The sequence below is a fragment of the Mus musculus genome, chromosome 9 (assembly GCF_000001635.26).
Source record: "Mus musculus strain C57BL/6J chromosome 9, GRCm38.p6 C57BL/6J".
Classification (NCBI taxonomy): domain Eukaryota; kingdom Metazoa; phylum Chordata; class Mammalia; order Rodentia; family Muridae; genus Mus; species Mus musculus.
Genome location: NC_000075.6, coordinates 116,094,965 through 116,119,495, shown reverse-complemented (window position 1 = coordinate 116,119,495; position 24,531 = coordinate 116,094,965). Strand labels below are relative to the sequence as shown.

Sequence of the window (24,531 nt, the reverse complement as noted above, 5' to 3'; positions counted from 1 at the left end):
ACTTTTAACCTTCCAGTGGCACGCTCTTTGAGGGTCTCTGGCTGAAAGGCTAACAATTCATTTCTAAGCTGTGCTGTGGAGAATCAGCCTCCTTTCCCAGTTTCCTAACGGCTAACTGCAATACCAAAGTTTGTGTGTGTGTGTGTGTGTGTGTGCACGCGCGTGCGTGAGTGTGTATGTGCATGTATGTGTGTACATATGGAGACCAGAGGACAGCATCAGATTCCTCACACATTGTCAAGCGTTTCTTTTTGAAGTGTGGTCTCCCACTGGCCTGCTACTTGCCAGGTAGGCTAGGTTGGCTGGTCAGGTTGGCTGGTCGGAGGCCCAGGGTGCACTTCTTGCTGTCTCCCTACTGCTGGGGTTTGCAAGCATAGGCCACCATTCCCTGCTTTTTAATGTGAGTTCTGAGGGTGGAACTCAGGCGTTCCTACTTCCAAGGCAAACACTTCCCCATCTGAGGTATCTCCCAGCCCCCATAAAGAGTGACTCTGAAGTGTCCCAGTATTTGGATTTTGTGCCAACAATGGCTAAAATGCCAGGCCTCTCTCTCTACTGTAGCTCTCTGCTTGAGGTTTTGTCCCCACCTCCCAGGAGTAAGGCAGAGGAGGTTTTTGTGCTCCCCTCAGCTTTATTTAAGGAGAGTCAAGAAACTCGTGCAAAGGCGACTGTCAGGTAGGGAGGGGAGTGGAGAGATGGTTCAGCTCGGCATACTTGCAGTAGGAATTAAAGTGCACAGAGGGAAGGCCTCTCCCCTCATTACAGGGAAGGAAATATTCTCAAAATCTACCCAGAATGCTCAGCAGCACTGTCGCCACGGTGCCCGTTAAAGTTGGTCCTGTAACTCCTGCCAGTTTATTCTCCTGTTGCTTAATTAAAATCATGTCTAATTGTTTGCTTGAATTTGCTTGCTTTTCATTTGAGAGGATGAATGGGGAACCCTATCTCGTTCCACACTGCTCTGCTGCCTAATTGACTGGGATCTTCTTGGGGGTTGTTTTCTTATTGGTCAGTCTGAGTACAATTGTGCCAGCACTCTGCCAGTGATGCCACAAAGAGACTTGGTTTTAGGAATAAAGCAAGGATGCAACCATCGTCTCTGGCAGAATACCAAGAAAGCTACTCTAGCTTTGGGAAAGGTACTTCTGAAACTTCTGTGCAGGAGCCATCTAGGAACCGTTCAAATGCACACCTGGACGTAATGATGATTGAGAACAGAGGCAAGGAGCCTTCTTTTCCCTCAAGCACGCAGCTGATGTGTGCTCACACTGCCGGTCTGGACCTCTGGACCTCACTTTGAATGGGAGGTGCCAAGAGATTCTGCATCATGACAACAAGATGCTTAAAGATTCCAGTGATGGCAGCAAGCTATGTGAGTTTTAGAATTGTCAAATATATATACAACAACATAGCAGTGTGTGTACTCTCTCTCCCCCTTTCCCCATTCTGTCTGCCTGTCTATCTACCTACCTATCCACCTATCATCTAACTACCTACCTGCCTGCCTACTTAGCTTCCTACCTACTTACACACACACACACACACACACACACACACACACACACACACACACACACATTCACACACAGAAGAGATGAAAACAACCAACTCCCCAGGCTTCTTGCATACTCTGTCATGTCCATATCTGATACTAGTGTCTGAAAAGAAATTAAAACTGAGACTCTCTAATGGCTTAAAGTAAAATGACTTAGTAAAACCAAATAATGAGACCAGTGGTGGTGGCGCACGCCTTTAATCCCAGCACTCGGGAGGCAGAGGCAGGTGGATTTCTGAGTTCAAGGCCAGCCTGGTCTACAAAGTGAGTTCCAGGACAGCCAGGGCTACACAGAGAAACCCTGTCTTGAAAAACCTAAAAAAAAAAAAAAAAAAATCCCCACTCTTAAAGTCGAGGCCCGTAGGTGCCATTCATTGGATAGGCTGCTTGTTTGGCATGCCCTGAGGCCTTGGTGGTTCATCCTCTAGCACTGCATACGAGGAGCATGCCTGGAATGCTACCACTCTGAAGGGGAGGCTGTCAAGGTCATCCCTGGCTGTGTGTTGAGTTTGAAGCTAACCTGAGCTACATGAGACACAGTCTCAGACACAGAAGAGAAAAATAAAAACTAAAACTAAAATTCTAAATGGATTGTTATTTATGTCTTGATAACAGCCCGATGAACAGAGATGAACTTGAGACATGGACTCTTGTGTTAATATTTAAAGTGGTTGAGCCATGCCAATGAAGGCATTTGGAGGGAGAATTCATTAGTGTAATTGTACACTAGGAAGGGACCTAGGTGGTGGTTCTCTGCTTGCCTTGGTGATCTGGTGTGTAGAGTAATGAACATGACAGGGCATCAAGAGAGCTCCTTGGAGAGACCTCAGTGACCCTTGAAGTGTGATGATGTTCATATGTCTCCGTGATCATCTGAAGCCACAGGATAAGAATGCAATTGTCCAGGAAAGAAGTGGGACTAGACTGAGATACAACAAGAGAAGGAAGAACATCCTATCCTGAGTCCCTGCCTCAAGTACCTCGTCACCCCCCCACATAGGTGATTTATTTATTTATTTACTCAGCACCTATGGGGGGTGACGAAGGGATCTTTATCAAGGGAGCACATCCTGAGCAGCCGAAACACAATCCCGACCTCCATAATGTAGGTAAAACAGAACCCGACTCAGGACTGATGGAAGTAAAGCAACACAATGCGCGCACATCGGGCATAGCTTAGCTCCCTGCCTGACAGAGCTCACTGTGTGCTACTTGTCTTTCCTAAGAGGACACTCACAGAGGGCTTCCCACTATAGCACTGAGCTCCTTCCCAGGCTAATCAAAGCCATGAACAGAAGCCCCAGTTGCTTTGGTGGAAAGCCATACACCAATCCAAGCAGATCTACCTGTGGCATCTGCTCCCCACATCCCAGGGAGACGAGTCCATCTTAACTCTACTGTAGGAAACTGTCAGAGAGGCCAGCACTTGGGTACTTTCTCCTCTTCCAAGGGCACTTTGTTTCTTGTGCGTGTGTGCTGTGAACTAATTGAAGACAGATGAATCCTGTAGAAGTGCTCAGAGGGACTTGTAAACGCGTCTGAAATATTATAGCGCTCAAATGCAATGATCTCATGTTTTTATAGATGAATATGTATTTCTGTAACAATGCCTGGGCAGGATCTAGCAGCAGATCTGAAAAGAAAGGACAGACAGGATATCCAAGTGAGGACTAAATCACGCATTCGTCAAGGTATCTCTCTCAAATGGACATGCTATGGACATGTCCATGATGGCAACGTAATCGTAGGGACAGCAAATACTAAAAAATAACTCAGAATATGTCAGTGCTGGAGTGATGGCTAAGCAGTTAAGAGCACTCAGTGCTCAGAGTTAGAGGATCTAGGTTTGTTTCCTAACACCCACAAAGCGACTCACCAAGCTCACCACCATCTGTAACTCCAATTCCAAAGCATCCAACGCTGTTTTCTCACACCCCCACGCCCAAGGGCACTGCATACACACACACACACACACACACACACACACACACACACACACACACACACTGCACATATATTCATGCAGGTACACACTTATACACATAAAATAATAAAGAATTACTTAAAAAGAAATAAACGATACATTCCAGGTAAAGGTCAGAGAAGCTGAGGCCTTTACTCATTGAGTTCATGGACCCACTGCGTTCCGCTCACAAAGCCCAGGCTAAGAACATTTGCTATTGAAAATAGTGCCTTCCTTCCTTCCTTCCTTCCTTCCTTCCTTCCTTCCTTCCTTCCTTCCTTCCTTCCTTCCTCTCTCTCTCTCTTTTCTCTTCTCTTCTCTTCTTTTCTTTTCAAGAACCTTTCAGAAATTCTACCCAGAGCTGTCTCTAATTTTATGTTATATAAAAAGCAACATTCATGGGAGATTCTAATCATTTCAGAAGTATGCCTTGAGTCCCCATATGTGTGAGGCCCTGGAGCAGTCTCCGGATTGCTCTTTCGTGTCAGACCCTCTTCTCCTAGCAAGAGAATGTGCCTACTCAGGGGCAGTGCCCTACCATGGCTCATAAGTAAGAATGAGAAATAGTCTCTGTACCTCTGCTGTGGGCCTTTATATGTCCCACCCAAGAAGTGACAGTGTGGCTCCGTTGTTAACAGCACTGGCTGCTCTTGCAGAGAACCAGGTCGGGGCCAGCACTCACATGAGGGTTCACAACTCTCTGTAACTCCAGTTCCAGGGACCCAACACTCTCTTCTGGCTCCCATGGCTACCAGGCATGTGTATGCTGCGTGTGTATTCATGCGGGCCAACCCTCATACACATAAGAAAGGAAAATGATTGGTAGTTATCACTGAGTAGATGGCCACCAAAATGCTTGGTCTCTCCTCCAGTGAAGACAAGGGCTATACAAACTGAGACATTACTTAAAGCCATCTTCACTGGGTCTTACCAATGTGTCACCCGGGTGACATTTAGAGACACCATAGCATAAGGCTTAGAACCCTGTTCTAATAGAGTTTGTTGCAAGTATTGGCTTGCTTATTGTCTGAGTCAGTCTTGGGAAATTAAACAGATTGAATGCTAGTTATTCCTCTCTGGGACATGGTCTTGTAATAATAGCAGTTTCTATCCTGTAGACTTTTCCCGGCAAGTAAATATAAGAATTGTAAGAGTCCTGAGAACTCAGCCAGCACAGGAGTCTCTCTTATTTAGGGATAAGCAGGAAGAAACACTTAATGTGAGTTTCTGAGCCAAGCTGACCCCAGTGCCTGTCCATATCTACAATTCTCTTTGTCTAGTGAAGCCCAGAGGTCAACTCCGAGGCGTGCCTGGGAGGCTCTTATTTAGATATAGCCACATCCCAAAACTTCCTTCCGGCCTGAGTTGTTATTGTGACTCCCTTCACCTCCTCTTTGAAGTTTCTACATTGACAAATGGTATTCAGTCACTACACACACACACACACACACACACACACACACACACACTCACGGAGAGAGAGGGGAGGGAGAATTTTATGTGTAGGTTTTAAAAAAAAAGGTTACAGGAAACTGGAGAGGAAAGTGAAGCTTTGGTTTCTAACCTTAGACTAGGGGACTTCTAGAACCTTCTGCTGTCAACACCACATGTTAATTTCAATGTAAGTGCTTGCCTCAGACTAGAAGAAAGAGGTAGGTATGAGCAAGAAAAGGACCTTTTCTGTGAGTAGCTGGGAGTTATAAACTTTTCAGTAACAAATGAACGCTTCACGCAGATGATTTAAATGAACTGGAGACACAGCTAAGAAGTCATACAGGTAACAGTTTAGAAAGTCTGAATTGTATTTTCTTATATGTGGAAAGAAATATTCACATTGGACCAAAGTGAAGTCTCTCCAAATTCTTCTAGTGTATAACGGGGTATTAAAAATAACATTTATAGGATAGGGGGCTGCTGATTTTGTTCTGTGAAATATTACCAGATAGTAAATGCTTTTGGCTTTATGAGGCAGAACTGATCTTTATGGTAGGAAGGTCCCTATTAAGAGAATCCACAGAGGGCTTCTCTCTCCCTCCCCCCACCCCTCTGTTCAACAACAACTGAAAGTTGTGGTGGGCGGGTGGGGGAGAAGAGGCCATTTTGATTGTAAGACCATACAAAAACTGTCTAAATCGGCCTGCTTTAGATAAGGATCTATCCATCTGACAGCACAAACATAGAAAATCATGACAGTGGTCCAGCCTATGCCAATTGCTAGCATATCTCAGTGGTACTAGATGGCCTGGCCATTGCCCCAGGAGCTCTCGTTGTCCTGAAAGGAGCGTACAGTCACTTAGCCAAACCAGTTTATGACAAGGTGCTTTGTGTAGATATGACTGAGGAGAGCTAGGACAAGTGAGCCTTCCCATGCAAACATGGTCACAGGTAGTAGGGATACGGGCTATGATGTCTGTGGCTCCTGAGTAGTGTTTCATCTCTCTTTAATTTTGTGTATTTAATTGTCATGGCCGCCACTCCCTCTGCCACTCATACCCTGGCTTAGCTGGTCCCGTCATGCTTTAACCTCCTAAGATAAAGAGAGTCCACTTCTTATTATCCAAGGTTTTAGGGCTCAGTAGTCACGATCATACTATTGTTGCAGCTGACCTGAGTTCAGGTCCCAGCACCCATATGGGGTTGCTCAGAACTACTCTATAACTCCAGCTCCAAGTCGTCTGACACCCTCTTTGGTCTCTGAGGGGTCACCTACACACACACACACACACACACACACACACACACACACACACACACACACACGCACGCACACGCATACACGCATGCTCTTGCACCTAATTGAAAATAAAAATTAAATAAATCTTACAAATAAAAATTTGTGTTTTGAAGGCCCCACCACCAAACTGCCTGCCTTTTGCACTTTGTTAAATATTTATTTTGTATGTATGAGTGTTTTGCTTACATGAAAATATGTGCACTGCATTTGTGTTTGGTGCCTGTGAAGGTCAGAGGAGGGTGCCAGATTCCCTGAACTTAGAGTTAGGGACAGTTGTATGTGGATACTGGGAACCAAACCCAGGTCCTTTGCAAGAACAGCAAATGCTCTTAATCACCAGCCCTCTTTTTCCTGTTTTTAAAGTGTGTTCATGTATCTTTTCAGAAGACTCTGCGTTCCCCATGTGGTTCCTGAAATTCTGAGGTTCAGATTCCTTTAGTTTTAAGTGGCATCAGACAGAACTCCTGCCTTGGAGTTTGGTCAGTGGGTTCAACAAACATTTTGCCCAAAAGACAGTGAGTCAGAACACCCCATGTCTGTGTGCCCCCCTTCCCTTCATTTCATACAGTGTCACTTTAAGTGGCTGGATCAAATGCCAGTTAGGATCACATTCCCTCTAAGGCTCCTCAGCCATCTTCCCAGCTGACTGGCTTGAATTCTCATCACTCACTCCTGACCCAGGAACTGAAGTGGCTGAGTATTGTCTCAGCTCCTGTACCCTCCACGTTTCTATAAGCATCCTCACTCATACATTGTAGCATACACCTGACTCCCTTCTGGAATGACACATCGCTCAGCATTTATGGGCATGCCCCAACTGCCCTACTCGGTAGCTTAAAGACAGCACAGTACAGCAGCATGCCTAATGCCTAGAGCAGACAATCAGGAATGCCACAAATAGAGTGTCAGAGACTCAGGCATGCTCTCTAATGAGTACCTCATGGGCAGATGAACAACACACAACTAGAGTTCTGGCATTCGCGTGGATGTCGTCAATGACCCCTCTGCACATTATAGACTAAGAACCATGTCCTTTTCTCCAAGAGAACTAGAAACAAATGATCAAGGCTCTGATAGGTGAACCAAAGCTGTGCATAAGACATTAGGTCCCTGTGTGTTGTGTCCATTGTCGGCAACCATAGGCGATGCAAAGAGAGGGATGTTGAGTGGACATAAGGTGACTGCTCCCCCTGCTTCTCAGGCCCAGAGCTGGTGTTTCAAGGTAGTCTGTGTGGGAGTCAAAATCAGAGTGAATTGGAAGTTGGGATCAATAGGAACAACAGGATTGTGGCAGTCTCTAGAGCAGTGGCTCTCACCCTTCCTCACGCTGTGACCCTTTAATACAGTTCCCCATGCTGTGGTGACCCCAACCATAACACTATTGTCATTGCTACCTCATGACTGTGTTTTTGCAACTGTTATGAATCATAATGTAAATATCAGTGTTTCCTAATGGTCTTAGGCAAGGAAGCCTTTGACCCTCAAAGTTCATGACCCGCAGGTTGAGAACCAGTGATCTACAGTTTTACCAGGTACTATTATGGACTGGCTGCTTTTGTATTCCTGTGACCAAATGGTTTGCCCAGAATCAGATTAAGGAAGGAAGAGAGTATTCCGGCTTGCAGTGTTTAGAGGCACCATCTGTCACAGTAGTGAAGGCTGGCTGGCACAACCTGATCGTACTGTATCCACAGGAAGTGGGGTGGTCACTGAAAATCAGCTTATATACCTTAAGACCTGCCCTATACGACCCACTGTCTCTAGGGAGTAAGGATCCACTTGGTGAAAGTTTTATAACCTTCCAAAACAAAATCAGCAGCTGGGAGCCAAGTTTTCAAACACATGAGCCTATAGAGATAAGGATGGGGGTGGGGCAGGGAGCATTGAACCATATCTCTATAGAAGCAACCATTCACAAGCAACAGTTACGTATGTCTTTCTACCTCTATCCCCAGTGCCTCACTCAGCCTTAGGCATTGTCTAGTATGTTGTGTCACTCAGCCCTGATTGTACTGACATGCAAACACGGAAAGGCATAGAAGCCGCAAAAGACATCGTACTAAGTTTCCCCAGCTTTTCTTAGAGAGTGGCATTTGAGCTGAAATTTAAAGAATAGGAGGTATTTGAGTGGAATGATCTCAGACAGGGACTGTCTTTGCTCATTCCCATATTCTCACCTGCTCCTGTTCCTGCTCTGTTCCACATCCAGGTCACCCGGAAATAACAGCTCTGTGCCTGGGTGGTATGGAGCGGCATGGAAAAGAAGGTGTCTTGGAAGCCTTGCTTCTTTATGTCAACTGTGTGAGTGTGTGTGTGTGTGTGTGTGTGTGTGTGTGTGTGTACATGTACGCACATATATATATGTGTGTATGTCTGCAGGTACACAAGTGTGCAAGTGTGTGCATGCAGACACTAGTGGGTTTCTTAGGAATGGTATGTACTCTTTCAGGAGCAAGGTCTCTCACTTGACCCGAGACTCACTGATTTAGCTAGACTGACTGACAAGTGAGCCTTAGAAACCTGCCTGCCTCCATTTCTCCCAAGCTGGGATCACAAGTGTGTGCACATTTACATTTGGAGGTTTAGCACGGGTCCACAGAGCAGGTGCTTTACCAGCTGAGCCCTCTACCCATCTCTGTCCTTCCTGTATGTGAATCCTCACGAGGAAGAGATTTGGAGCTAGTATCTAACAATGCCTTATGCATTAGGTTTTGGTTTATATGGTATCCTCGATCATCTCTGACTCAGCTACACACTGGGAGGGGCATGGACAGTGTGGCAGGGTGTAGAATCATCAGCTAGAATCCCTACCTAGTATCCGCGGACCCAGTTTAGATGCTACCGTGCATAAAGAATTGATTATGGACTTGCTTCCCGGTAGGGGTGATGCACACCTCCAGAGCCTAATGCCTTCTCTCCTTTGTCTTCTCTCCACATCAGAATACACCACCAGCAGTCCCGACCTGTTGTTGGTCATTATCCAAGTGACGGGTGTCAGCCTCCTGCCTCCGCTGGGGATTGCCATAGCTGTCATCATCATCTTCTACTGCTACCGTGTCCACCGGCAGCAGAAGCTGAGCCCGTCCTGGGAGAGCAGCAAGCCCCGGAAACTGATGGATTTCAGTGACAATTGTGCCATCATCCTGGAGGACGACCGCTCCGACATCAGCTCCACGTGCGCCAACAACATCAACCACAACACGGAGCTGCTGCCCATCGAGCTGGACACGCTGGTGGGGAAGGGCCGCTTCGCCGAGGTCTACAAGGCCAAGCTGAAGCAGAACACCTCAGAGCAGTTTGAGACCGTGGCTGTCAAGATCTTCCCCTACGAGGAGTACTCCTCGTGGAAAACAGAGAAGGACATCTTCTCCGATATCAACCTGAAGCATGAGAACATCCTGCAGTTCCTGACGGCCGAGGAGCGGAAGACAGAGCTGGGCAAGCAGTACTGGCTGATCACGGCGTTCCACGCGAAGGGCAACCTGCAGGAGTACCTCACGAGGCATGTCATCAGCTGGGAGGACCTGAGGAAGCTGGGCAGCTCCCTGGCCCGGGGCATCGCTCATCTCCACAGTGACCACACTCCTTGTGGGAGGCCCAAGATGCCCATTGTTCACAGGGACCTCAAGAGCTCTAACATCCTAGTGAAGAACGACTTGACCTGTTGCCTGTGTGACTTCGGGCTGTCCTTGCGCCTGGACCCTACTCTGTCTGTGGATGACCTGGCCAACAGCGGGCAGGTAAGTGGAGGCTGGTGCTCTGTCCTCAGACTTCATGCCTGGCTTCATTTCTGCCCCATCTTTTATTTTCTTTTTATAATTTTTCATTTAGAGAGGGGTGTGTGTGTATGTGTGTGTGTGTGTGTGTGTGTGTGTGTTAAAAGTGTGTGTGTGTTAAAAGTGTGTGTGGGTGCACTTTCCCAAGCATGCATGTGTAGAGGCCAGAGGTTAACATCAGCTGTCTTTCTTCATTGTTTTCGACCTTATTTTTCGAGGCAGTCTCTTACTGAACCCAGAACTCACTAATTTGTTAGATTGCTGGGCCAGTCAACTCTAGAGTCCTGGTCCCCCAACCCCACTGCAGCCAGTGTGCCTGGCTTTTACATGGGTTGGGGAGCTCTGAACTCAGGTTCTAAGGCTTCTGCAGCAAGCTGGCTCCCTGCCTGCCCCTCATGTAACATACTCCCTAGTTAGTATACTATATATAAATCACCAAAGCAATGGGTTTCATAATGACATTTCCATCTATGCAGATAAGGAACTTTAAACAATGCCTTGGATAAATATCTTCCTATTATTCCTTCCTTCCCCCTCCCAAATCACTAGTAAGCCCCTCCCTACTGGCTTTACTTTCATTTCCTTCCTTCCTTTAAATTCCACACGGGATAGAAAACAATACTCTTTCTGAGCCTGGCTTGTTTCACTTAACAGGGTGATTCAGGTTCATTCATTTTTCCCGTAGATACCATCTTCCCATTCTTCTTTACAGGTGAACAAAACTCTACTGTAAATGTAAGTCACACTTTCTTTATCCAGCCAATTTTGGGGGGACCCAGGCTGACCATGTAACTTGGCTATTTTCACCTCCCCTCTGGCCCACACCCCAGGTCTCTTGTCTCAGGGAGCTCTCTCTGTTATGAGATTTATCTAAGGAATCTAGCGGATTAAGATGTCAATCCAAGACGTAGCCAACACTCTCTTGACCAGGTACCTTTCATTAATAGATGACATTTTGCTTCTTCAAATCCCTTCCAGCCTGAGTCAGCTGACTGCAGGTCCTCACTCCCCTTCCATTTGCAAATGGTTTTCTTTCTTTCGGGAACTATTAACATCTTAGCTCTACTCTTTCCTCTCATATAGCTTAACTAGCTACTATCTGCTGTCTATTCTTAGTAGTTATATTGGTTTCTAGATTCTAGAAGGAGACCTTAAAGTCCACAACCACACCCAATACACCCAGCATAATGCCTCAGCACAGTGGAAGTTACCAATGAGTATTGGTTGAAGAAGAGACTAGCTCCATTTCTCTCTCTCTCTCTCTCTCTCTCTCTCTCTCTCTCTCTCTCTCTCTCTGTGTGTGTGTGTGTTTGTGTGTGTGTGTGTGTATGTGTGTCTACCTACATGTGTAATTGTGTGAAGGCCAGAGGGACATTCTTCAGCGTCTACTCACCTTCTGCAGTGAGACAAGGCTGCCAACTGAAACGGGAGCTCACCAATCGGCTAGGCTGTATGGACAGCCAGCCCCAGGGATCTTCCTGTGTCTGTCCCTTCCACACGGTAGTGGGATTACAAGGGTGTGGCACTACAACCACCTTAAATGTAGATTCTGGGGACCACAGTGTTGTCCCCTTGCTCCTGTAGCAAGCTCTTTGCTGACAGAGCTATCATCCCAGCCCAGGGGCTCTATTTTTGAAGAGTTGTCCCAGATCCAAATGGAAACCCTTTGACTAAGGCGCATTGGGAAGATGACCAGAAAGAAGGAAGATTTTCTCTCCAGGTGACAGCTAATGCCTGTCACAGTGGGTCCATTGTGAGATTGGCACAAGTGTTATGTAATGTGTCCTGACCTGGCCTTGAACTTAGCGAGGCGCTCCATCCAGTTACCTACTGATGGAAGAAAAAGCCCGCAAGGTCGTCTTTGTTCTAAGATGCTGGTGAAGGCCCCAAAGCACGGCTGTTTCCTCTAGCTGGCTAATGGGGCACACTCTACAACCCTCTTTGAACTGAACCAAACTTGTGAGGGTTCTGCCTTGTCAGCGCTCTGTCTGCCACAGCAGCAAATGCTGTGGCGAGGTCATCTCACTGAGACACAAACAAATTAATATGTCAGGGCAATGACTCTAAGAGCGCTCTGTTAAAAAGAAAAATGTCTTCAAAGGCATGCCAGTAAGAACCATTCTTTGGAACAGTGGCATCAAATGACTTGACCTCTGCATGACAGGACAGTGATTGGCATTGGATGAACTTGTATATTTTGCAGTATCAGATGTTTTCCTTTGAAAATCTCCCTTGGAAATAGTTTTCCCATTTTCCCTGTGGGCTCCTGTTTGTTTAATGTCAATCATAAAATTGATCACAGGCCTAAATAACCAGAATAGAACTACACATCGCATTCATGGAAATTATTGTATGACTTGGTCTTTTCATATGACTTTAATTTAGCAGAGATTTATGAAATTATGTCATATGGGCCATGAGGTAAATTAAAATTAAATGGTCCTTAAGTGACCTCAACTGGGTGGCAATTATTTTCATCATGAGTCTTAGAGTTTCAAGAGTGAAAAAAAAAACCATCTGATTTGCAAAAGCAAAAATAAATATGTAAGAGTGTAGAGAGATGGCTTAGCGGCTTAGCGCTCTTGCTGCCCTTGCAGAGATGTCAAGTTTAAGGGTCTTGATCAGGTTCCTTTTCTCTGCCAGTTAAAGAATTCAAAGGGAGAAAAATAATCGTGAGGGTGAAAGGTGGCGGTAGAGAAATCTCACATACACAGACAGGAACAGGCAGAATCTGCCACTGAAGTCACGGGTTGACTGGTGGTGAGGAGACACACCACCCAGCAGACAGACAGACAGACAAAAAGATGCTCTGCAGAGCTGAGAGGGACTTGAAAAGCAACAATCCAGACTCTTCTTAAGGGCTGGGGGCTTTCTCTGCTCTGAAGGGCTTTCTTCCCCTAATTTAAGGAAGAAATTGAAGAAAGATAGGACAGCTCATTGGCACAACTCTTACGTACTGTGTCCTGATCCAGCCTTGAACTTGATGGGCCACTCCATCTGGAGACCTACTGGTAGGAGAAAAAGCCTAAAGGTCTTTGTCTTAAGACGCCCGGCTTTGTATCAGGCCAAGAGGGTGCAAAAGAAGCCAGCCATCTTGAAAGTTCACCACCTTAACTACATACCCACTACCTCTCTCTGTCTGCCTTTTAGGGAATCTGTCTGATTCTTAAGTCTCTCCAGAGGATCTGAGCTCAGTTCCCAGCACCCACAGGGTAGCTCAAAACCCTGTAACTCCAGTGCCAGGGGATCTGATGCCCTCTTCTGGCCTCTACAGGCACACTACCCACCACATAAAATAAAATTAAATTAATCTTAAAAAAAAAAAATCTAAGGTATCACAGATGTAGCCCTTCAGGTTGTCTATAACAATTTTGAATGATAGGTTGCATATAATAATATATAGGCAGATTAGTGGCTCTGGGCTGGGGTACTTGTTTGAGCATGCCTAGTACAGAGTCTTTGAAAAGCTTTCAGGGAGAGAAAATAATAGTATGTGTTGTGTCTACCTGTGTAATTCGCATCATTTCAAACAGCACTATGTTGTTTTGTTTTAAGTGCATCTGCACAGGGCTGGGGATGTAGCTTGGTCAGCAGCGTGCTTGTCTAGTGTTCATGAGGACCTCAATTTAATTCCTAGCATCCATAAAAATGGGGTGTGGTAGCATATGCTTATAGTCTCAGTGCTCTGGAAACGGAGGCAGGAGGATCAGTGGTTCAGGGTAATCATCAGCTACAGAGTATGAATCCATCTTGGGCTACACAAAACCCTGTCCAAAAAAACCCCCCAAAAAACCAAAAACCCAAAAACAAAAACAAAAAACCAACAATAAAAAACAACAACAACAAAACAAACCAAAAAGGAACAGAGGAAGGAAGAATGGGCTAAAAGGAAAGAAAATATCATACCTCTAGGGGAGGAGCATTTGCCAGTAAATGACCGCTGGTGGAGAAGGATGAAGAGTTATGTTACTTAAGTGGTATAACCACTGATCTTCACCTATGATCCAGTACTTATCCGAGCAACCCTGATCAAAAGCAGTGGGTCGTTTAAAAAGGTATGCAAGCAGATAGAGGACTAGTTAGCAAAAGGGGGGTCAGAAAAGGTGAGCAGGAAACGAGAGAGGGTAATGAGGGTGAATATGGTCAAAACACATCTCATACACACAGGAAGTTATCTAAGAACAGAGCACGGAACCTCTGGAAACAGACAATCGTTGGCATGGGAGAAGCCTAATCTTTAGTCCCTTCAGAATCAAACGATGGACTTCCTTCTGTGTTTCTTTTGGTCTTAGGTGGGAACGGCAAGATACATGGCCCCGGAAGTTCTAGAATCCAGGATGAATCTGGAAAACGTGGAGTCGTTCAAGCAGACGGATGTCTACTCCATGGCTCTGGTACTCTGGGAAATGACGTCCCGCTGCAATGCTGTGGGAGGTGCGTACTTGGTCACGGCACTGTCAGTGGTGGGATGACGTCATTCTGCGGCCCTCGCTTCCAGATGATGCAATGCTGTCTGTCTCAAGCATGGTTCCAGGGCTCAGCACAGACGCCTGCACTCCACACAGCGAGACAGTTGAGATAGTGTAGCGCATAGCTGTTCTAGGATTATTGGGGATTATTCTGAAGAGCCAAGGTTTCTAAGTGAAAAGCCGTACATCTCCTTTCACACCGCTATATAGAATTACTTTTCTTCCCACCGATATTTTAGTATCTTTTGAGAGGCACTCACTAGAAGCAGAGACGAGAATTACTTCTATTTACCTGAAGGGCAATAGTCAGATGAGCATCTTCCCTTTGTTTCTTCTCGTTTGGATTTAAAGAAGTCGGGGAGGGGGGAGCCTAAATATTTATTCTTGTAGAGATGAATTCTTTTTCACAAAACTAAGCAGGATGGGTTGATATGTCTGTCTGGGGTTTAAAACTCCTCCGAGGAACTGGAACTTAAGGGAGAGAGAGGATGGCTAGCCTCTAAGGCTTCACTCCTGCCTTTCCTCTGTGAACCACAGGAGGGCGCTGTCCAGCTTACTGCCGCCGCCCCCCCCCCCGCCGCCGTGCCCCCCCCCCTCCACCCGCCGGCATTCAGCTCTCTCCTCTCCTCTTTCCTTAATCATTCTCCCCAAGCAGAATGCCACTGCTCTCCCAGGTCCCCTTTCTTTCTCTGCATTCTGCACACCAAGTCCTTTCCACTGTTTGAGACCACCTTAGGGTTCCCATCACTGTGCTGGGATACTGATCAAAAAGCAACTTGAGGAGAAAAGGTTTATTTTGTCTCCCACTTCCGGGTGAGGAATAGCTTATTGTCTGGGAAAGCCAGGGCAGGCTCTCAGGCACTCAAACAAGGAGGAAGGACCCTGAAGAAGAAGCTGATGAGATTATGGTGGAGGAATACTTTTTACTGGCTTGCTCGTCTTTGTTTGCTTACTGATAGCACCCTGCTCAGGAGTGACACTGCCCCAAGTGAGCTGGGCCCTCCCACATCAATCAATCAAAAAGATGCTCCACCAGTCAGTGTGCCAAGGGAATTTTCTCAATTGAGGCTCCCTTTTCCAAAATGACTCCAACTTGTTGTGTCAAGTTGACATAAAACATTTTAGCCAACACCTCGGCTGCTGTTGCCTTGAGTTTGAGAATATAGAAAAGAGCGAACATCCCTTGGGTATTCTACTCCACTTTGTCTTGGGGGTATTGTTCCCAGATGGCCCGGAAGTCAGATTGATAATTCGCTACATTGTATCCACTACCCATTCTCCACCCGGGCTTCCCTCAGGGTCTCACTCGGACAGAGAGCACACCCAAGCCTGATCCACCGGAAGTAATGCTTGATTTCATTCTCTCTGACTTCTGTTTTATACTAGTGGACTTAGAAGGTAGCAAGAAGATCATAGAAAGCTAAGGAGATGGCTTCATCAATCAAGTCTTACCACACAAGCACGAAGGCACGAGTTGAACTCCTCAGCACCCATGTACCATTTGGGGTTTGTAGAGAGGTGTCTATAATCCTAGTGCAGTTGGCTCCAGGTTAGGTGAGAGACCCTGTCACAGTACAGAAAGTGGAGAACAACAGAAGAGTGTTGACACAGTGCCAACCACACACACACACACACACACACACACACACACACACACACACATGTACCCCCTCATAAACATGCACACACATATACATACACACAAAATTAAATTTAAAACAAGATTAATACAGAGAGTGTAATTCCAGCCCTCATGGTGCTAACGAGAGGGGATTTCGTCAAGTTCCAGGTCAGTCGAGGTAAGTTACATAGTAACTTACGGTCCAACCTGGGCTAAAGAGGAAGATTCTGTCCTAAACATACAAACCCATAAACTACAAAAATGCAGAGACTTGAGCCTACCAGTCTGTCATCAATCCAGTTGAAAACTTAGCCTACATCTGAATGAGAAGAAACACTGCAACACTCCCAAGTCACGTGCGTTTCTGGAAGAGGACTTGGGTTAGGATCCCCGCGGATCTGACTCGCATGCTGCTTCTGTGCGCTTCCTTTGCTTTAGCCACTGTAGTCTTCCTGACCCTAATCCTTGTGAAGTTGGAGCAGGCACCTCAGAGCCTGAATTCCACGTTGGTTTTTGCTGGTGTGTTCTCATCATTAGATTGAGGCGATGTGTCTGGAATAACAACACTACAGACACTGTGGCAACTTCTGAGCACATGGAACCAAGGGCGGGCTTGCTGATGTCAGCTAGGGAGTCTGGCTGTCAGGTTCTGTTCTGTAGAGGTGCTATTTTCCAGTTTGTAGGGAGTAAAGACAGAGGAATATACTCTGACTTGGTCATAATCTCACCTGTTAATTTGAGAATCTACTGTAAGAATTCTCACTGGAAACAATTATGACTGTGATGTTTGCCACCTGCAAATGTTTCTGTTTCTCTTACTCCTTGTTAATTAGCAGGCTTTTCATTCAAAAGGAATCTCTATCCTTCCTCTTGCTACTCCTTGTCATTTACCCATTATTTGTGCATTTGTATCAACCGGAGTCAATGGGTAGTTCTTTCATTTGATGGATGCCTCAAAACTTCCAATACTTTTTTTTCTGCTTAAATAGCGACTTCTTTCATTACTAACCCAAACTTCCCAATGTACTGTCCAGGGCCATTCCAACTGGGCCCATTGCTGGTTCGGAGTCTTTATTTCCTGCAGAATATGGCTGGCTACCCAAACTCCAAGGAGAATCTCAGTCTCCTCTTCCTCATCCCTTCTCGAGTCACTGTCTTCGATCTCTCTGGCTTCTGTGGAGACGGGTATGCTGTTCCTGACAACACTGGTTTCTATGACTGGCTTTGAGAGTCGAGCTTCTGTAGCCAGCCCCTGACGTTGTCTGCTCTCCGGTCCTATTGACAGTCAGCCTAGGCTCCAGTGAATTCCGCTTTCATCATAGGCACAGACAAGATCGCCTTCCTGTTGACAGTTGCTGAGTGAGGGAGAATTGGGGCACGTGAGGAAGAGCTAAGCTCACCAACTTTTATGGGCTCTAAAAAAAGCCACAGGATAAACAAGTTTCCTCGTGGAAGGAAGCAGGTTCCACTTTGTTCAACTCATCTCAGAAAAACCCTTTACATCCTTCGTGGTAAAAACAGGCAGGAACTAGATGGGACCCATCCTGGCTCTGCTTTGCCTGATCAGAACTTCCCACTCATGATTCTCCTGTCTCCACTCTGGCTGTAGAAACTGAGGCTCATGGATACCACTCTTGGGATCTCTCTACAAACTCCTTTCAGGTCCTGTCTCTGGACTCCATTTCAAGCAGTTTCACGGGACTAACACTTTCTTGCACTCAGAGACTGTTCAGTGATAGTGACAATTGCAAAAGGGGACATCAGAAGGAGACAGAGAGCTAGAGGTTCAGGCCAACCTAAATCAGTAGATGCCAAGGGAGAAGAGTGTGTGGCTCTCATGTCTGTTTTCAATGCTTCTCTCTCAGCCGACCTGGTCTCTGTGCAGAGCAGTCCCTGGGAGGGGGAAGCACACAGCACAGCTCTGGAGATGTTAGCCTGGGCATTACCAAGAAGACAGTGTAAACAGATGATAAATAGTTCCTTCTGAAACCAGATCTAAACTTCCTTTAGCATGAAATTTCACCACAGAGTTCCACAGAGCATCATGTTAAGCAAAGAGTGGTTTAAAGAGGAGAAGGTTTGGTCCAGGTTACAGAATCACAGACACCACCACCAAAGCAGTTGCTTCATCCATCCATGCACTGAATGCACCAGGATGGCATTTAGAGCATGCTGTGGTCTTCCTCAAGGGTGAGACAGCAGAGGAGCCAGGAGCCTGGTAGCCACTGGCTTGCCCCTTTCTTGGACAGAGTCAGCCTAACTGGTGGAGACATGGGAAGATGATGTGGGGGTCAGAGCCCCTCTGTGCATCCTGCACTAGAGGCACACACAGCTCTTCAGAAGTACTGAATAAGGCGAGACACCTTAGTGGCCTCACTTCTGAAAGTCTGCATCTGTGACTTTTCCTGTCTGCCTTGGTGAATCTCTGAGTGTATGTGTGCATGTGGGGTGTGTGTGTGTGTGTGTGTGTGTGTGTGTGTGTGTGTTTGTGTGCGAGTGCACTTATGTGTGCACATGTGGGTGTGCAGGCCAGAGGTCAACCTCTGATACTGTTCTCAGGAAATATCTACCTTGTTTTTTGAGACAGGTTGTCTTGGTTCCCTAGGACTTGCCAACTAGGCCAGATTTGCTGGTTAGCAAGATCCAGATATGCCTCCTCCATCTCCTCTGGAATGACAGGCATGTGCTGTCATTAAAAAAAAAACTAAGTTTGTTTGTTTGTTTGTTTAAATTTGGTTTCTTCTGATTAAGCCCAGGTCCCTGTGTTTGTCAGGCAAGCATTTTGTTGACAGTTATCTTCCCAGCCCCCAGGTCCCTGTTAAGAGACACCAAGGCTCTTAATTTCTGTGCATGGATGCTTTAAAATCTGACTTCTTAATCCTTATTTCTCTGAGGATATAGTCATTCATTCATTCATTCATTCATCCATTCATTCATTCACCCCCCTCAGATGATAGCCAAGGAATGGTTCTTGTGCCCGGGAACTATTCTCCCTGATGAGGAACAGGAGTTCACTTATAATTTTGAGTCAAGGTCTTGCTCGAAAGCTAGCAGCAGCAGCAACAGCAGCCTCGCCATTGCCTGGGCTCAGCCTCCCAGGCACAGGGCAGTCGGGAAGGTAACACTGCACCTGGCACTGAGCAGCAGGCCCAGAAGCTCCGTCTCCCCAGGGACCAGATCCAGGAAGGGGCGGTGCTAAGACATGTCAGCAGCAGATCTGATGTCCAGCAAGGGACGGATGGATATAATCGTTTTAGAAAGAGAAATCTATCAGATTTAAGGGATATATCGTGCTGTCATGGTGGGTGCCTCAGACACTTGGAGCATCCCAAGGAGTACTTAAGATAACCAAGGAGAACAGGCTGAGTTGTTTGAAGAGGAGATGGAAGCGTGGTTGCTGTGCCTCTGTTTTCTGATGAAGGGAAGGCAAGAGACCTAACTGGGCAAGGGCAGACATGAGGCTCTCTCTTTTACAAAGAGCCTCTGTTGCAGGCCAGGCAGTTGGCCTGGGGTCTGGACAAGTGGTTGCACAGTGGTGTGTGGGAGGCGGGTGAGAGAGGTGTCCAAGGCCCCCCTTTGGGGAGCACAGCAGGCACAACATGTATTCATCCCCAGCCAGAACTGGCCCATATGTGAACCGACCCCAGTCCCTGGCCACCTGCACCTCTGAATAGAAGCTGGTACAAGGTGGCCGGTGAGCCGGGGTTTGACACAGACAGCTCCTTCTCCTTGAAGACGTCCCAAAGGAACAATGGGCCAAGCAGAAAGAAAAGGGGAAGGAGGTTTGGAAGACCAGGATGGAAACCATTTGGGTTGAATAGACTCCAAGGCAGCTCCATTTGGAAAGTAAATATAAATCAGAGGAGCACTGCCCTGGGGGGCGGGGGGCAGACACTGTCCAGCTACAGCCACAGCAGCTGTGGGCCAGATGCTGATGCCAATGGTCAAAGCAATACCAGAGCTGTCTGGGGGGTCAGATCTGTGGCGATGCAGAGAGGGCCAGGCTGTTTCCCTTCCTGAAAGCCAGGAAGAGCAGCAGCTGGTCCTCAGCCTGGGCTGCAGGGAGCAGGGAGGGATGAGAGAGTTTTGTGTAACACAAAGATCTCGTAGAGGAGGTGTGTTCTGAACAATGTGAGGAGCATGGGGCGTTCTGTCCAAGAACTCTCAGGATGGCACAGGGGCTGGCTTTGACGGTGTGGAGATGTCTGCTTTAGTCCGAGCACCCTGGATCCCACAGAGGAACCTCGAGTTAACATTGTTCTGGCACGATGCCAACCCCACCGCCTCCGGCGCTTGTGGTTAGAGGAATGAGACGGTCCTGTCCTCTCCCCACTGCAGCCCCACCTTCCCCAAATCCAGAACACAAGTGTTTGTTGTGCACTGGAGGGAGATCAGGACAGTCGGGGAGATTTCTTTTTAAAAAGTCCTTTTTCCGTAGCTTGTTTAGAAGTTGCCAAGTGTCTCCATCCAGCAGATCCCTAAAGGAGCCAGCCTGTGGTGCAGAGGTCGGCAGGGAGGGAGACATTTGTCAGGTTCTCAGTGGGCAGGGGCAGGGTAGCCCCTAGGCACTTGCTCTGGGCAGGATAGGGGGAAGCAGCTTCTGAAATTGAGATAAGGAAGGAACCAGGATTGGGTCCGAGTGACTTTACATTTTTTATGACGTTATTTGTTGGAGCAGCACACACACATGCCATGGGCTATTGTGATGGTCAGAGGACACGTTGTAATAGTTGGTTCTCTCCATCTACCACAGTGCCCTCGGGGATGCAATCTAGGTCTTCAGGTCTGTCCACAGATGCCTTTGCCCACCGAGCCATCTTACCATCCCGCAAAGTGACTTTCATAGCAACGCCGTCTAGCTAGGCATGCCCAACTGGGATTTCACTGTTTTGTAATTCATTTCTGCGACGTTTGCTGGAGCCTCTCCCTGTTAAACTGAAGGCTCGCCTGCTCTTTTATGAAAAGGTAGACTGAGAAGTGCTCACTTATATATTCAGTAAGGTAATGATGGAAATCACTTCTAATCTCACCGAAGCCACCTTTGTGGAAGGGCCCAGGGGGCACAGTGGTGAGAAGAGATTTGATTTTTCTAGAAACCTTCACCCAGTAATTTCACGGGTTTAAACATGTGCACTTTCTAAATTCTCTTAAGCGGCAATAGGAAAGATAAGGAGATAGGCAGAGTCCAGATGAGTTCAGGTGAGATTCCTTTACTGAGGTGGATTGAACGGTGCGCTCTTCCAAGCTGTGGGAGAGACTGGGGGCCAAAGGGCCCAGGCCACCAATATTCATTCTGCTTTATCCCCAGGACGATTTTATGGTACAGACGATGAGTCCCATCAGTACCCATCACCCTAGTACAGGACTCCCTGTCTGTTAACCTTCTCCCACAGGGGTCTGACCTCTGACCTTGTTTCTCAGAGTCCATATTTTGACTAAGGAGTGTGCCCTCCCATTCAGGGTCAAAGTGAACACCTGTTGAGACTGGAAGGACATTTAGAATTGAGAAACAGTTAGAAAATCTCTCCATATTCATGTTCCCAGGTCCCCATGGGGGCTCAGAGAACAGCAAATAGGATTCCCCGAAGAGCCATGCAAGTAGCAGCCGGTGCCTGTGCTCTATAGTGTCCAGAATAGACACTAGGTGCATTGGCTAAGTGACTGGTGCAACCGGAGCCAAGCGTAAGCCATCTGGGCACACCTTGTAGGAGAAGAAGGGAGAAAGGTCAGGACCAGGGTATTCAAAAGTGAGGGAAAAGACTGGACAAAAAGAATGAACAGAATCCATGGTAAGACAGAAATACCAAGCACACGTTGTTATCTGCTGTGGACACATATAGTGGGCAAGGGTGGCATTTACGGGGACTGAAGAAGAAGTCAGTTTCAAATGTGTGCACAGGGATGGGAGATGGCTCAGGAGATGGAGGCACCAGCTGCCAGGCCTGTGCTATTGAGTTCAAGTCCCAGAACCCGTGTGCTAGAAGGAAAGAACGAAGAACTCCCGTAAGTGTCCTCTGACCTTCACACGTGTACTGTGGTTTGTGATTAATTAATTAGTTAATTAATTAACAAGTGCAGATGTGTGTGTACTTCAGGTCCTCTCCCCACTCCTGACCTAGGAAATTACTTGATTGATTGACTGACCGACTGACTGAATTGATTTTGAGATGCGATCTCACTCTGTAACGCAGACTGTCGGCCTGAAGGTCACTGACTAGCTCTGGTTGGCTTTAGATCCATACCACCTCCTTGCCTCAGCCTCCCTGTGCTGAGATGACTGCCATGCACCACCGTGCCCTCCTGAGAGGTCATTTCCAAGGGACAGCCACCTGCCAGTTTAGGTCACATGATACTCTTTGTCCCCATCTCATTTTTCCATGTTAAATTTAAAAGGCAACGAAGCTCTCAGATCCTCCCCGTGTGGTCCAGAGAGCCAGTCTCTACCAGAGCCTTGCAGATGAATGACCCTTGACCCTCTTCTTCCCCATCTTAGCCAAGGAGAGGAAGCAGGCTTTGGTTGTTTTAGAGCACAAAAGTCTCACAGTTCCCAAGGTCTCAGGCAAAACAAAGGGAAACTCAGTTAAGCTTCTCCTTGCTATGAAGAAAAACATTATGTCTCCTCTCCTCTTCCACCGGAGCATCTACTACTTCAGTTCCCAGCTGAGTCTGTCAGCAGCCACCTTCTCCCTTGCTTTACAGAAGCCTCCTTTGGCCCACGCTGAGTTGAAACATTAAAATGAGTGCTGTGATTGACAGCCATGACCAAAACAACTTAAGAAAGGAAAGGTTTGTTTAGGTTCATAGTTTTAGGGTACAGTCAGTCATGGATACAGGAATGTGAGGTGGCTGATGGCCACGTTGTGTGTCCATAGTCGTGAAGCTGGGAGGGTATTTCTCCTTTGAGGCTTTTTCCTTAGCTTTTGATTGCAGCCCATTGAATGGTGTTACACACATCACAGATGACTTGGAGTGGAATTGGCTGACTGTAGTTAATAATGCAAACATGCAAGTGTTGTCTTTCTTCTTCCGGCCTGTCAACTATGGGGTGGACAGCGGGCTTGAGTGTCCTCCTGATAGTTGCTTCTCTGTGGTACAGTGTTTTGCCCTGTCATCTCTAAGCATGGGTAAGAGAATTGTGGTTCCTGGAGCACTCTCAGAAGTGCTCCCTGGGAAGGAGAAAGCAAGAAAGCTTTCCAAAAAGGTGAAAACACTTCATGGAACCACCATAATGCTGGGTGGTTCTGAGCATGTGCAAGCCCCATCCCCCAGGGGTAGAGCAGCAGTAATCTTCAGGTGGTGCTGCTGGGCAGACGAAAGAGAAAGAAAGAAGATCTTACTGGGCAGATGGCCTGTGTTGCCAGAAGGAGGAGCTGACATAAAGAGTGAGGAAGGCATTATTCATGTGGAGTATGTCTCATGGGAAGGAAGGAGGGAAGGAAAGAAGGGAGGAAGGAAGGAAGGAAGGAAGGAAGGAAGGAAGGAAGGAAGGAAGGAAGGAAGCAGGAACAGCCAGGAGAAGAAGCTGAGACATGACTTATATATTCACACAGAGCCCGGCCTCAGCCTTGTCCCGCAGAGGCTCTAAGAGAGGCTTGCAAAGGCCAGAAGAGGATTGGATTAGTTTGCCTTGTGACATGGCTGCCCCTGGCAGGTAGCTGTCATGTCCTGGCATCTCCAGGCTGGGGTAGTTCCATCAGCGTAGTATAATTCTGCAGAGATGGAGGAAGGAGTGAGGGCTATGGACAACTCTTGAGCCGGTCTAGAGGTCTTAGCTTGGTAGAGGGCAAGAAACACAACTTCAAGAGCTGCCAAAGAGAAATGGGAGTCCTTGGCCCCATACGGTATCTAATAAGTAACTGATAGCTCCTGCAAATCTCACCCTATCTTGTCCTGACTTGGGATGGGACAGGGAAACATGCTCTTTGGTTGAATTGGGGCATGAGATAATTTGGAAGGGAAGAGGGCGGACCCTCGAGTCACTCCATTCATTCTGTGGGAAGCGCTGGAGAGGGGTATGGTGTCTCATCTGGAGCCTGCGCTCACTCTCTGGGCCTCACCTTTTGCTTGAAACCATCATTTGGATTTTCTGGATGCCCACCATGTAGGAAGCAAAGTTGAAAGCAGGAGTCTGAGAAAGGAATGACAGAAAACCCCAGCCCAGGCTTGAGCCTCAGGATTAACGTCTGATGGAGGACAGGGACTGGGAGAAAGAAGTGGTGGATGTGCCAAAAAGTCACATTTCAGAATTTACCCTAAGACCAAGGTAGATAAATTATTTGGCTGCTCAAAGTAAAATGGGGAGAAAAGGGATGTGTGTTTGTCTCAGTGTCATAAATGCAATTACTTTGTAAAATAAGAGAAAAAAATTTTTAAATCTATAAAAAATTAGCTACAAAAATACCCTGGGTATTAT

General features: G+C 46.9%; 1 protein-coding gene across 2 annotated transcripts in view; it reads left to right on the top strand.

Moving 5' to 3' along the window:
• Positions 1–24,531, top strand: part of Tgfbr2 (transforming growth factor, beta receptor II) — an 87,669-nt gene that overhangs the window by 55,868 nt on the left and 7,270 nt on the right. For both annotated transcript variants that reach the window (NM_029575.3, NM_009371.3), the window contains 2 exons: positions 9,193–9,992; positions 14,321–14,462. In NM_029575.3, the coding sequence (NP_083851.3) occupies positions 9,193–9,992; positions 14,321–14,462 (942 nt within the window). The remainder of the gene's footprint in view (positions 1–9,192; positions 9,993–14,320; positions 14,463–24,531) is intronic.